This window comes from Ornithorhynchus anatinus, chromosome 20, assembly GCF_004115215.2.
Source record: "Ornithorhynchus anatinus isolate Pmale09 chromosome 20, mOrnAna1.pri.v4, whole genome shotgun sequence".
Lineage (NCBI taxonomy): Eukaryota > Metazoa > Chordata > Mammalia > Monotremata > Ornithorhynchidae > Ornithorhynchus > Ornithorhynchus anatinus.
In genome coordinates, this window is record NC_041747.1 from 21,021,416 (window position 1) to 21,037,016 (window position 15,601).

The window sequence follows — 15,601 nt, forward strand, 5'->3', positions numbered from 1 at the left end:
TTATTTACACGGGCCAATAGGCACAGAGGTAAATATGAAATCCCAAACAGGGCTCAAGGAGCATAAATTTTCTCAGATCGCAGTGAGAAACAATAATTGCTAATCTAAGTATCCTAGATTATCAATGCTTCATCGATAAAGCTTTTTTATTTGCATTCTTGTGCCACATTCTTATTCCCACCCTGCCTTTTATCATGGGAATCTACAGGAAAGGGAGGGAAAATCTTAAGAAGTCACAGTTTAGGCATTAAATGTACCAACCCTTCTTGGTACTAGCTGGAAAATACATGAAAGAATCTTAATTAGGAGAAAAATTTAGTAAGGGGCGGGGGGGCGGGGCGGAAGAGGAGAAAATTTTTTAATTCTCTCTCCAAGCTCTCATTTTGGTTTATTTGGCTGGCTGATATTACAAGGAAAGAGAAAATCCATTTGTATAAATTCAAGAGCAGAAATAATGGAAACCTTCTCAGTCGGCCAGAGAACTATGACAAATGAAACCCAAGGAATAAGCCCTCTAATTTAAGGGGTATTTGACCAAACTAAGACATCTAACAAAAATTTTGGATGCAAAATGACTCATGTACATTTCAAATGCCCTGGCATCTCACCTGAGAAATATCATTCCCATTCTAGATATCGTGGCAGGGGATGCACAGCTTAAATCATGGGTTTCAAATACAAAATTCACATTTGGGCCAAACTGAATTCTCTCCCCACTGGGCATAGTGAGTAGCCGGTTGTCATCCAGCACAGAATTGAGAGATTCAATCCACTCGGGGTCAATATCTCCATCACAGATTATCCATGAGCTTACATCTGTTTTGAGTGAAAGCAGAAGAATAAGTGAATGAACATGCCGGTCACAATTTTTTTTTAAAAAAGTGAACCCAAATCACACAGAAATCTGTTGTCCTCCCTTAAAATTCAAAATACTTTGCTTGAGATACTGAGTTGAACATCATCATCTGTAATTGTGAGAGATCTCTCTAATTTTTATTTTACTTCAAAATAAAACTCCTGAGCCATCTCTGTACCCAAGGAGACACTGTTCTTGAGCTGAGCAATCAAATAAATTCCTTCAGCAAAATGTTCTGATTCAATTCACTAAAATTAATATCGTCAGACACTGTCAAAATTTATTGGTTGCACGGAACCCCATGGAGTTTAAGGATGCCATAATAATAATAGCGGTATTCGTTAAGTGCTTACTATGTGCTAAGCACTAAGTGATGGAGTAGATAAGAGGTAATCAGGTCGGACACAGTCCCTGTCCCACATGGGGCTCACAGTCTTAATCCCCATTTTACAGGCGAGGTGACTGAGGCCCAGTGACTGCTGTGTGACCTTGGGTAACACAATTCACTTCTCTGTGCCTCAGTTCCCTCATCTGTAAAATGGGGATAGAGAATGTGGGCCCCACATGGGACAGGGACTGTGTACAGATCGATTTGCTTGTATCCACCAATAGCATTTATTACATACAGTGCCTGGCACCTAGAAGGCACTTGCCTGCCATTATCATCATCTGATCACAGTTAAAACAAATCATTCACCCTTCATCAGGACCCACCCTGAGGTTCTCTCACGACTTGTCGAGCGCTGTTTGTCAAAACCCCATCCGACCATTCCCTCGTGTCCATGTCGATGTAGCCTAACAACTGGTGCCGAGGCATGGCTTTAGGATTCATCGTGTACTGTTTCACCGTTTTGCCCACTTTACACAGGGCTGCCCGCAGCATTCGCCACAGGGTTGATTTGCCAGTGCCGCTTGGACCAACGATAACGACCCCCGTCCTCTGACGTAACTGTTCGTACAATTCCAGAGCTTTCTTAATCTGGAAAGAAAAATAAATCATATCAATCATATTTGTTGAGTGCTTACTGCGTGCAAAGCACTGTACTACACACTTGGGAGACTGCAATAAAAGAACAGACATATTCCCTGCCCACAATGAGCTTTCAGTCTAGACAGGGAGACAGGCATTAATGTAAATAATTTTCAGATATGGACATAAGAATCAAGAAGTCATATTTTTAATGGTAGTGGTTAAGTGCTGACTATGTGTCAAACACTGTGCGGACACAGTCCCCAAATCCCTGTCCCACAGTGGAACTCACACTCGAAGTAGGGTTTTTTGAGCACTTATTGTGGGCAGAGCACCTTGTGTTGGGATTACAGCAATAAAATAATAATAATTCAAGTTGAGCTCCTTAGGGTACAGAATAAAATTAGTATTTTTTTTTTACCAAATGCTTTTTCAACATTCCACCTAAGCTTTATTCAACAGCACTGATTCAACCTTTCTTTATGGTATTTGTTAAGTGCTTACTATATGTCAAACACTGTTCTAAGAGCTGATGTAAATACAAGTTGATTTAAAAAAAAAAACACGGTATTTCAGACACTTATAAAGAGGGACTGGGTTTTTCCTCATCTTTCAGAGGAAGTAGGTAAGCAATTAAAGAAATTTGAGAAGTTACTAGGTCCCGAGCACTGTACTAAACTCTTGGTAGAAAACAAGAATCAGTGAACACAATCCCTGCCTGTGAATAATCATAAATAATAATAATAATGGTATTTGTTAAGTGCTTGGACACAGTCCCTGCCCCACAAAGGGCTCACAGTCTTATCTCCATTTTACAGATGAGGGCCCTAAGACCCAGAGAAGCAAAGTGACTTACCCACGGTCACATAACAGACCAGTAGCAGAGCAGGGATTAGAACCCATGACCTTCCAACTCCCAGGCCCGTGCTCTATCCGCTAGGCCATGCTGCTTGAGCTTACATTCTAGCTGTGGTTACTCTAAAACAAGTTTATATAGCGTTGTTCATATCGAATTACGTGTTGCTTACTAGATTCACGTAACACCTTACCTCTGATGAACTGTGTGTGTAAGGAGAGGCGTAATCAGAGGTTCATAATTGATTTCGCAAATTAAAAGAGTTGCATCTGCACTTTCATACCTTTCAGAAAAAATCTGCCCAGTCACCCAGAACACTTCATCCATTGTGAAAATAGGTTTTGATAGTTACCTGGGTGGGGATAATTTCAAAATTGGCATCCTCAAAGACTTGCTTTAAAGCAGCACTTAGCTCATCATATTCCACATCCTTGAAGTCGACTCCAGGAAAGACATCTTTAATCAGTGCATCAAACCGTATGCAGTCAGCAAAAGTAAACTTTGACATCGTATTGAGCCGCAAAGCTTGTATCACGATATGACTTTCATTAACTGGGGAAAAAAGTAATCTCACATGAATTTAACCCTCTTTTATAAACGTCACCGTCTGTCATTCAAACTGCCACCTGAAAAAAAATGCCACGTTTAAAACTATTTGGAACTAAACAGTGCCCACATTAAATGGACAATTGTGAAAAATAATTATTATTACTATGATAAATTATTTCTGCCAAGATCATTTTTGCTTCTCAGAAAGAGGAGCAAAGGAAGAAGAGCAAAACCAGAAGAGGTTGAGAAGCAGTATGGCCTAGAGGAAAGAGCACAGGCCTGGGAGTCAGAGGACCTGGGCTCTAATTTCAGGTTCCACCACTTAATCTGTGTAGCCTTCGGCCAGTCACTTGGGAAGCGCCTACTATGTGCCAAGCTCTAAGCGCTGGGGTAGCTACAAGTTAATCATTTTGAACTCAGTCCATGTCCCATATGGGACTCACACTCTTAATCCCCATTTTACAGATGAGGTATCTGAAGCACAGAGAAGTGAAGTGACTTTCCCCAGGTCCCACAGAAGCTAAGTGGCGGAGCTCGGATTAGAACCCAAGTTCTTCTGACTCCCAGGCCCCTGCTCTATCACTAGGCTGCGATGCCTCTCACCAGGTCCCCCAAAGTTGTAGGACGAGTGCCTTTTGTTTCTGTGCCAATAAAAGACAGTTGCAGTTATCTGCAGAACCACACACTCGTCCTGTCTTGGTAGCGGCTACTGCTGGAAAGTCTGGGGAAGCAGCATGGCTGAGACAACACCATGGCCCATTATTCATTCATTCAGTCCTTTTTTTCCGAGTGCTTACTGTGTGCAGAACATTGAACTAAGTACTTGGAAGAGTACGATACAACCACAGAAACATATTCCCTGCCTACAATGAGCTTACAGTTTAGACAACTGTTAGATTTGCTACTCAGGAGCCTCAAAGAAAATTTAGCACTGTTTTGATGAAACCATAGTAAAACCAATACTATTTGGCTGAGTTCAGTACATTTCATCAGAATGAAAGGGACTTCAAAATACACTTCTCATAAATGAAATATAATTAAGGCATCCCTACTTTCACCTCATTTTTTTTTTTAATCCTTTTTACTCCCCAACTCCAACCCCCGCCCCACCTACTCCTCCTATTTCGGCTCCAGTCATTTTTCTTCACCCTTTAAAACTTGGAATCTCTTTGGACTTCCCATGGAAAAGAGAGCCCTAGTGAGAAGGGACACAGAGGATACAAGTTGGATCTGGTAGGAGAAATAGAACAACTTTCCCGATCCAAGTAGGGCTTGGACAAAAAGCTTGCGGGTCTGGATCGGGAATCAATGAACGGTATTCATTGAGTGCTTACTGTGTGCAGTACACTGTACTTAGCGCTTGGGAGAATGCAATAAAACAGAGTCGGTAGACACGGAAGTGGGTGCAAAATATTCATGCAGGTCTGGATTTCTGAGAACATCAAGCCTCTGCACTCCGGGTGCGATAATGCTACACTAATCCCGCCACAAGCAATCTTACCTCTCTCCTTGACGCCATTCTTCTTCAGCTGCCGAAGAAGATTTCCACTTCCTCTCAGGACGGTCTTCAGTGCTCTTAAACCCCAGTCGTAATGCTGCTGAGGTGTCAAAAGTTCCCTGAGATTTTAAGACATTAAAAGGTTAATATTTCAGCTCCCTTAATTGTTGCTTTTCCCTTCACTGAACATAGAATAGAAATAATAATAAAGCGGACAGAAAGTTGCTGCTCTCCTCTACTAATTTCACCGACTCAAAGAAAATGATGTACTACTCAATGATTTTGAGTAAAATTGTGAATCAAAGTGGGTAAAGGAGTTTCCTTTATAATTTTTCCCCATTGTGATCTCATAGCTGCATCAATCAATGGTATTTATTTCATTTTAGTTTATGGTATTTATTAAGCACTTACTCATAAGTTCCAAGCAGGAAAGGAGGGGATGAGCGAGGGATCCATGGCGAGAGAGGAGAGAGTAGGGCACTAATTTTCTCTCCAAATACTAAACAGATAATAATCAATAACAAATAATAAACAGAGCTGTTTATTCGGGAGAATTAAATGCCTTTGGGTAAATGTTAGTATCAAGAGTCTTAGCAGGGAAGAGAAACCAGTGGGCCCAAAACTACAAATTGAAGCTAAGAAAATCTCTTACCTGGGGAAGAGTCACTCAGTAGCAATCAACTCTCGATTCATCAAGTAGGGCATCTTTTACTGACTAGTTTGCTCTCCAAATTCACTACTTGGGGCCCTGCAAACTCAACCCATGCCTATTCTTGTTGTTCATACTGAAGCCTTGTCAAACATTGACAGAATTACGCTATTACCAATCATTTCTACTACTATTACGACGACGATCACCACCACCACTTCCTATCACTGCCACCAAGGATCAGAATCAAAATTCTTAGGCAGCAGGAAAGAATCGAGATTTTGATACGCATCTAAATGTTCACTACTGTGAGTGCTGTATTTATATTTGAGCATGGGGGACTTCAAGGAGGTGGCACAATGGCTATTGGAGTGACAGAACTAGTAGATGAGGTCCTTATAGGGTTGGAAATGCACCTGCCTGGCCCCAGATCCACAGGGAGAAGAAAAGACTCAGGCTTCGGCCTAGAACCTGAGAGGAGAAAAAGTTTCAAGTTGTTCTAGAGCCCACTAGGAATTTCTGAGTGTCTGGCACAGCCTACGCCAGGCTCCAGGCCCAAATGAGGAATATCTGCCACAGTGAATGGTATTCATTGAGCGCTTACTATCTGCAGAGCACTGTACTAAGCGCTTGGGAGACTACAATACGACCCAATTAGAGGTGTTACCCGCTTATAAACGACCTAACAGTCTTAAATGGGGAGACAGATACTAATATGAGGACAGATATTAATACGAAGTCGAGTGGAGGCAAAACAGATGTCTGGTCGTAGGGTGCAACTTGAAGTGAAGCACCCTCCCAAGCTGTGGGCACTAAACCAAAATGGTTTGTTCTTCCAAAATCCCAATGCCCTTCCTTGCCACCCAGGAGTTGGAGCCCTTGATCACTGATAACCGCTCAGACAGAATGATAAAAAACAAAACCAAAATGCTCACTCACCTAGAAAGATTAAAAATAGCCACCAATTTTCTGCCCAATATCTGGGCATCTTTAAAGCCTTCCGAGTAGAGAATAACTTCGGCAATGAGTTCATTGTCGGGACGAGACATAGCCACTGGCCTGAAAAGTTGCTTCAAGTTATCGGGTAATTTCTGTCTTCCTCCGTAGCCTTTTCCAGCAGGATTCATCGTGATAAAAATTCCAGAGTTCGAATCCATTTTCACCTGAAGTTAAAAACAGTAAATTACAAATGTGGTCTTTTGCTCAAATGTACTTTTTGCTCAAAATGCTACTCTTTGCTCAGAAGAAGTGGGGCCTAGTGGGAAAAGCAGAGGCCTGGGAGTCAGAGAACCTGAGTTCTAACCCTGGCTCCAACATTTGCCTGCTGTGAGACCTTAAGTAAGTCACTTCTCAGTGCCTCAGTTTCCTCACCTCTAAAATGGGGATTCAATTTCTTATTCTCTCCCAATTAGACTCTGAGTCCTATGTGGAAAAGGGATTATTTTGTATCTACAGCAGAATTTAGTCATGTGCTTAGCACATAAAAATACCACGATGGCTTAACTAATAGAGTTATTATGAATATTTGAAATCACATTAAAAGTTAGTGAAATCCTACTCTAACAGGCATATGAATTCATATGAACTGAGTCTTTTTAATGACATTTAAGTGCTTCCTATATGTCAAGCACTGTTAAGCACTGGGGTAGAAAAAAGATAATCAGGTTGGATAGTCCCTGCTCCTTATGAGGCTCACAGTCTAAGCAGGAGGGAGAAAAGGCATTTAATCCCCATTTTACTGAAGAAGAAACTGAGGCACAGAGAAGTTAAATGACTTATCCAAGGCCACATGGCAGGCAATTGGTGGAGCAGAGATTAGAACCCAGGTCCTCTAAACTACCAGGCCAAAGCTCCTTCCATTAGATAATGCTGCTACTGAGCAAAAAGTGCATTTGAGAAAGATACAACGTTTATAACTGACAGCTCTTCAGGAGCCAAATGGTAATAAATACACTAACAAAAGCTTAGAAAAATTGATTGAGTACTCTCAAGCTACTTTTTATAGCCATTTTATAGTAAGCTTGCCAGGTTTCCTTTAAAACAAAGTTTGAAGGAGTATGGCTTTTGCATATTTTAGTTCAATGAACATTTTGTTTTCATATTTTAAAACTTGACTTCCCTTCCCCTCTTCTCTTTCCAGGAAAAAAAAACATAATGATGACACCTCTGGTATTAAACAGTCATTTTGTGCCAACCACCAGGGTAAATTAAAATGATCAACTAAGGCCTCATTCCTGTCCCATTCTGGACACAGTGCCTAAGCAATGGGGAGACTAGATATCTTTACCCCAGATAATACTGATGCACAAAGTAATCAAGTGTCTTGTCCAAGAACATACATAATCTGATGGAATACCTGACTAATATACATTTGCTTTCTATTAATTCCTGACATAAATGCATTTGATGTGTTCAGAACTGCAGGTGGAATGACACCTTTTTCCACTCCAAGAAGATTCTAAATTGTACCCCCAAATACCTTAAGCCAGGGCAAACTGGGATACTCTTTTTAAAAAAAAAAAAAAAAATGCTGAACTGCTTACTTTCCGAATAATAAAATTAAAGTCAACACGGTACCTCTTTTCCAAGTAGTTCGCAAACTGGTCTATGATTCTTCAAAGCGTCTTGAATTGTCTGGATTTGCATAGATACTGCGGATAAAACTGCTTCTTCCAGCCTATTGAACTCATCAAAACAACCCCAGGCTCCACACTTTACCAAACCAACAAATATGCGCCCCATTGACTTCACATCGATACCCTGAAAAGCAAAATTTTTTTTGTTTAAATTCTTCCCCATTCCTGGTTTTTTTTGTATCTTCATGTAGTTTTGATTTATTTTCCCCTAGGCCCTTACTCTTATTCCATTAGAATTACAGTGAAAAATCTTAGCACATCCAAATTGTTCACTCAAGACTAGTAAAAACATTTTCAATGTGTTTACTGAATGTATTTTTCAACAATCCTACATTTCCATTTAAAATGAAAAAGTAAATACAACTGAACAAATTTTACCAATGCATCTTGGGTGGATGAAACTATTTTGCTTCTTTTAAAAACATAGCTCCTTTTATACAAAGTTTACCTTTGTCCAGAAGATTGTACATTAACTTGAGAGCTTTACTGTTTCCTGTAACTACTATCCTCCTTTGTCCTTAAGATTCTAATCTAATAGAAGCTAAGGTTGCAGGAGAGGAAAAGCTCAATTCTTCGACTGCATTAACTTGAGAATTCCAAATATAATGTTACGAAATTAGGCAGACTATCTTTTTACTGGGAAAGTACAGAGCTAAATCACGCTTCGGTAAGGAGTCATTTCTTCACCTCATCACAGTTAAAAACTAAAACTTGTCTTCCAAGAAGTCCTCCCAGAGCCTTCACCGACTCGGTTTTGCCAGTTCCGGCTGGTCCGTAGGGATTTCCTCCGAGACCCATCTTCATGGCTTGGGTGAGCGTGAGGTAGCATTTATCAGTCAATGGCGTGTACACCAATCTGGGTGCGTTACCCTGTAAACACGGGATAATACTTCAAGTCATGTATTTCCTCCAATCTTAGCCTACTGTTCTTGTAACTTATTTCTTACAAATTTATAATCCAAGTGTGTTAGAGAAAGAATAAGATGAAATTTGCATCTCAGAATAGATGAGAGAAAAACAAGTTTCACAGCACTTCCGCTAAAATAGAAATTATCTTTTTTCCCCAGAATACCTTAAGTTTAGGATGGAGATCAGAAATTGGAACTCCACTAATATCACCTCCATTATCTGACTCTATTACAATGACTGCAATAGCCAAAAAATATGGCAGGAAATAAAACCAGTAAATCTAGTTAAAAAAAATTAATGTCTTACCACAACAATCTGTTTTCTATTAGAAAAGATTTCAGCAATCATTGCTTACAAACCAGTGCATTTTTTTTTGGGGGGGGGGGGACGGACTGTCAGTCATTTCATTGCTTCCAAGTACTTAGTACAGTGAATACAGTAAGCACTTAATAAATACCATTAATTGACTGTTCTCATACATCCTAGTGTGTAATTCAGTAACAAGGTTGGAGACAGATGCCTCAGGCTGCGGACAGCTTGGATACCCTCCTGAGTCTGCCCTGAAAGCTTCAGACTGCAAGGGATGATCTGCCGAGATGCTTGGTAGCTTAGCAGATGCTCAGTAGCTTGGCAAGATGCTCCGAACATAGTGAATGCTCGATAAATACAATTGATCGATTGCCAGCAGACTTATTGGGGACTCTAAAATTTGGAAGGAGGCACCAAAACATCTTTGCTTCAAGCAAGGATATTCTCCTCTCGCTTCCTTGCGAGGTCATTTCAGAACACACACACCCTTCCTCTTTAATTATGTAATTTGGGGAAGGAGGCAGTAGACGTAATCATCTGGCAGTTAAATCGGCAAGGATATTTCAGCACGGCACACGGACAGGAAAGGAGCACATCTTTTCAAGCAGAAGCTTTGTAATAATAATAATGAACATGGCATCTGTTAAGTGTTTACTAGGTGCCAGACACTGTAGTAAGCTCTGGGGTGGATAAAAGCAAATCCAGTTGGACACAGACCCTGTCCTACATGGGGCTCGCAGTCTCAATCCCCATTTTACAGATGGGGTCACAGACCCAGAGAAGGGACGTGACTTGCCAAAGGTCACACAGCAGACAAGTAGCAGAGCCGGAATTAGAACGCATGACCCTCTGACTCCCAGGCCCGTGCTCTATCCGCTACCCCACGCTGCTTCCCATGAGATCATGAGACAAGGAGGCAGTAAGAGTGAAAACAGCACCATGCACTAAAAACAAACCCAACAGCCCAGCAAAAGACAGTCCCTGTAGGTGCACCACTCGGTTGGAAAGGAGGGTCCTGGATTTCCCTATCTGTAATCTGATAATTAATATTAATTATGGTATTTGTAAAGTGCATATTATGTGCCAAGCCCAGTTCTAAGCACTGGGGTAAGGTAAGGTAAGGTAAGCAGGTTGTCCACGATGGGCTCACAGTCTTAATGCCCATTTTACAGATGAGGTAACAGACCCAGAGAAGTTAAGTGGCTTGCCCAAGATCACACAGCAGGCAAGTGGCAGAGCTGGGATTAGAACCCACGACCTCTGACTCCCAAGCCCGTGCTCTTTCCACTGAGCCACGCTGCTTCTGTATTTCAGGTACTGAGGACACCTATGTAGTTCCTCAATTTAGAGTGAATTTTCTCCAAGAAAATTTTATGCAGCCTCTTTACAAACGTTGGGCTAACCACTGGATTCCAATCAGTCAATCAATATTTATCGAGCACTTACTGGGCTCAGAGCGCCGTTCTAAGCACATTGGGAAAGTAACAATGTTACAGAGTTGGCACACACATCCAAAACAAGCTAATTATAAAGGAATTTACTTCCAAACATAAAAATGCAACACAAATAAAAAAACCGTACCTGATACTCATATGTGTATTGCAGTTCCGAATCCACCATTTGAATGTAACATTTCAGATCATTTTTCATATAGAATCTAACTTGTTTTTTCCAGAACCAGTCTTCAGTACTCTGAATCTGCACATGGTTTAACTGCTTCACCACATCAATGTTGTGGATGATGTCGAGAATAAGAGCTTTAAGCTTGAGCTCAAGGATTCCGGATTCTGCCAACAAATGTAAACATGAAGAAAATAACTGGAGACTTTTCAGAGAACCACCTGTTAAAGTTTACAAAGACTAAAGATAAAGGAATGACCACTTATCTAAAAGCTGATCAACGTAAACAGTAATTCTGATGCCAAACTTCACATCACTTGAGTAGACTAATGTGGTTGAAACAGCATCATTAATCAGTCAAATCGGCGGTATTTACTTAGCACTTACTATAATAATCACACTGGTATTTGTTAAGTGCTTACTATGTGCAGAGCCCTGTTTTAAGTGCTGGGGGAGATACAGGGTAATCAGGTTGTCCCACGTGAGACTCACAGTTAATCCCCATTTTACAGATGAGGTAACTGAGGCACAGAGAAGTCAAGTGACTTGCTCACAGTCACACAGCTGACAAGTGGCAGAGCCAGGATTCTAACCCATGACCTCTGTCTCCCAAGCCCGGGCTCTTTCCACTGAGCCACCGTATGTGCAGAGTGAAGCTCTTGGGAGAGTACAACAGAGTACTGACAGACACAGTCCCTGCCCACAGGGAGCTTTTAAATCGAGACGGGGAGACAGACATGGAGGAAGGCAACTCCATCACAGAACTATATGTCGTTTGACGTTTACTTGATTTTTAGTTTGTATAGTAAGGTATAGCCAAAGCTGGATCATCCAGCACTTACTCATAAGAAAGTTCTACTGACTGGCCCCTGTAAAGCTCCACACGAAGGCAATTTTAGTCAGCCGGACCTTGAGTGGAGAAGGAAACTAGGTTTGCCAATATCAGTGGCCGACGGCTTGGCCCTTGCCGGTGAACTCTTTCCCAACTATGGCAAATTCCTCCACCTCAGGATGAATGGGCTAACGAGATTAGCAAATGGAACTTCCTCCCTCACCCCTCCGGCAGTATGTTTCAGCGACAGTGGATCAGCAAATAGTTCCGATTAATCTCTAAATTTGAGCGTGGCCAGGATTCAAGGTGTTGGCTGCGTGCGGATCTTTCTGAGGTTTCTGGGGGAACTTTACCCAAGCCCTCTCTAACTTGTCACAGGATTTCCTTTTCTGTTGAAATTTTAAATCAACAGTCCTCACCTAATGAACTTTGGGTGAGTCACTTAACTTCTCTGTGCCTCAGTCACCTCATCTGTAAAACAGGGATTAAAACGGGGAGCCTCACGGTGGGGCAGGGACTGTGTCCAACCTGATTAGCTTGTATCTACTCCAGCACTTAGAACAGTGCTTGGCAGAGTGCTTAACAATACCATAATTATCATTATTACTACTACTACTAACTTCACTTCTCTGGGTATCAGTTACCTCATCTGCAAAATAGCATTTAAGACTGGGAGCCCCATGTGAGACTTGGACTGTCTCCACACTGATTAGCTTGAATCTACCTCAGTGCTTAGTACAGTGCCTGACGCATAGTAAGTGCTTAACAAATACCTTAAAAAAAAAAAAAAAAGCAATCCCTCCCCCAAAAGAGCTAAGAGTCTACAAGGGGAAACAGACTTAAAATAGATTAGGCAGAGAGGAAACAGACCCTCCTGCATCTTCTAGAGAGACAAGTCCTCTGTATGACTATGCAAAGTCCCCTCAGTAGGCCTGACTTTAAGGCAATTACCGTTTTAGAATAACCAGTCTCTCCCACTCTCCACTATTCTGGAAAACACAATTCCTACTCTGTTGGTGAAAAACTGTCACTCTAATAATTATATGAAATAGAACTTGTCTTCGGAGTTCTTCCGACGTCCAACCTTTGTTAATGGTGTGTATCCCCATACATGACTATAAAATATACAGTGAATACCGTTGGTGTTACCTTTAGAGTTAACTATTTTCTAACATGGAAATTTGGTAGAAAAGTAGTGAGCGCTTAATACAGTGCTCTGCTCACAGTAAGTGCTCAATACATACAATTGAGTGAAAGAATGAATGATTGAAATCATCCTGGCTCAACCGAGTTTTAGGATGTCTCCCCATAATCCTTGAAAGCCCAAAAGTAAACCATGCTTTGAATTTACTTTGAGCTCAGTTTTGATCAGTGTTTTATTTGAACTGCATATGAATTCTAAACATGCGCCAGTATTTTTTTTTAAATGAGAACACTTTAAGACAACTGTTACCTTTTATACCAAAGCAAATATTACGATAAGAATAGATTAGGGATTCCACAAGTTTCTCATTTTTAAAATTGGCCAATACTTCAAATACCTGGATTTCCCGGATCTTCGGAACTCGTATCTATGTTGGTATAGTGTTCTAGTTTAGCCATGAGCTCGATTTCTAGCTGATGAAGGCTGTGGCCTCTGATGGCCTTTTCTACATCTTCGGTGAAATGAATCTGTTCCGCCAAGGACAGGATCTTTTTAAGGGAGAAAGAAAAAATTGTATTGAGCAAACAAAAATTCTTCTAAGTCTACATTTCCGAGTAACTGGCAGAATTCCCGTTTTGAAAAACGAGATGTTCCCTGTGGTGTGACCGGGTGCGAAGCTCAAGTATCCTTATGATTTTCAGTGGCAAACCACACTTCAGGAAGCTAGAAAGTAAGCCGACTATTGAAATTCAGCATTCATTCATTCGATCATATTTATTAAGTGCTTACTGTGTGCAAGACACTGAACTAAGCTCTTGGGAGACTACAATACAAGAACATATTCCCTGCCCACAGTGAGCTCACAGTGTAGAGGTAGCTGACCAAACCCAAGAACCTCTATGGGGTATCCACGATATCGCTTACGGAATGATTTACAGTCTGAATTCTGGGGGAACTAGTCTTACGCCACACATACAAATGCCAAAACAATTATTGTTACATTTACCCAGGGGATACATTCCAGCATTCTCCAGTGGCGGCGGCTATTCTAAAATTCCCTCGAACATTCTGATGGGCTCGAGGAGGATCTGTAAGCAACCAAGTGGAACTTCAGTCCTATTCTGGTCTCCCCTGACCCATGAGAATGTTTGGGAGATGGGGAGGTCTCTCAGTCGGAAGTCATCCCTAAATAGAGCAGGTCTCTCAACCTAGCTTTTTTTTAAAATGGTATTTGCTAAGTGCTTACTAGGTGCCAGGCACCATACTAAGCGCTGGGGTAGATACAAGCTTTTCACTTTGGACACAATCCTTGTCCCACATGGAGCCCACAGTCGTCTTCCCCATTTTTACAGAGGAGGCAGCTGAAGAACAGAGAAGTCAAGACACTTGGCCAAGGTCACACCGCAGACAAGCGGTGGAACCGGCATTAGAACCCAGCTCCTTCCGACTCCCCGGTCCGTGCTTTATCTACTAGGCCAGGCTGCTTCTCTATTTCAGGACACCCAAAGCTGTCCTGGAGTTTTGGAGGGGGAAGTGCAGAGGGAAGGAATGGAGAACATCTTGCTCATTGCCCGGGTCAGTGAATACCACAAGTTGGCTCTCAGGCTGCCTAGGTTGTTTTTATAATCCATCTTTCAATTTTCAAACAAAAACCAAAAAAAAGCAAAAAAACATGGCTAGTCCATGAACCAGCATAGGTCACTCAGTTATCAGGTGCTCCTCCACACTAAATCACATTAGCATTACTATTCAAATTTAATAAGTGATAATATACAGCTCTCCCCCAAAATAATGATTTTAATCAATGAATATGGTATTACCTCGTGGGATGCGATCTCTTTCAATTCAGCTCAAGGTGGCACATTCCATTTTATGATTAGCCTAGACATAAAGGTGAAAGCCTGTCCCTCTACATTGTGAGCTTGTTGTGGGCAGGGAATGCTACATTGTACTCTCCCCAGAGATTAGTACAATGCTTTGCACACCGTAAGCTCTCAAATACTACTGAATGAATTATACTGAGAAGAGCTCAGTGATTCTGAATTTTATTTAGGGAGAAATTATTCAGGAATCAATTTGACAGAATCAGGCTATACTTATAAAACTCAAAATACTACTAAGAGGCCCTTGGTCAAGCAGCAAGAGAGTTCAGTTAAAATAATCCACTCATGGATTATTTCCATCAAAAGCTTGCCCTTAAAACTCCTTTGTAAATATCTCAAAAAAGAGACCTAAGAAGGTCAGAAATGGTTGCCTTATCGTTATGGTAACAATCATCAAAACTAAATCCTTACTTGTGAGGGGAAGAGTGAGGGGTCGATGGAGACTTGAGCTCTTCTCCCGGCTGTAACACATTCCACTAGTAACTGTTTCAAAGTCTCCTTCATTTCTGAGGCCAAACCGTTTAGCCAAATCTGAATATAGAAGTCAGACAGCAATATTTGTATTCAGGTGAAACTATTCAGAAAAATCAGTTACGGTATCCTTGAATTTCACATACCTCAACATCATTTGACAGAAGAATTTTATTTTTAAAAGGCACAATTTCTCCCTCTAATGATTTCATCGCAGTTATATGCTTACACTCCTCATCAAAGCACACACTGTTAATGCCTATAACCGTGAGAACAAAAGCCTTATTAGATTCAAATTCGATGAAATACCTCCCCTCAAACACAACACAGAAAAGTAGGTCCTGTGGTTTTTCTTCGCACTTTTCATTCAAGCCTTCATCTCCATTAACTCTAAATAGGTTATAAATCGAATTACATGC

The 15,601-nt window shown here is 41.2% G+C and overlaps 1 protein-coding gene across 1 annotated transcript in view; it reads right to left on the reverse strand.

Annotated features, from left to right (window-relative positions):
- The window catches only part of DYNC2H1 (dynein cytoplasmic 2 heavy chain 1), a 194,561-nt gene that overhangs the window by 145,680 nt on the left and 33,280 nt on the right, over positions 1-15,601 (reverse strand). Inside the window, 11 exon segments of the mRNA XM_007666838.4 lie at positions 609-816; positions 1,571-1,835; positions 3,035-3,234; positions 4,733-4,848; positions 6,318-6,541; positions 7,956-8,138; positions 8,702-8,884; positions 10,814-11,019; positions 13,226-13,376; positions 15,123-15,242; positions 15,329-15,441. Coding sequence (XP_007665028.2) covers positions 609-816; positions 1,571-1,835; positions 3,035-3,234; positions 4,733-4,848; positions 6,318-6,541; positions 7,956-8,138; positions 8,702-8,884; positions 10,814-11,019; positions 13,226-13,376; positions 15,123-15,242; positions 15,329-15,441 — 1,969 coding nt within the window.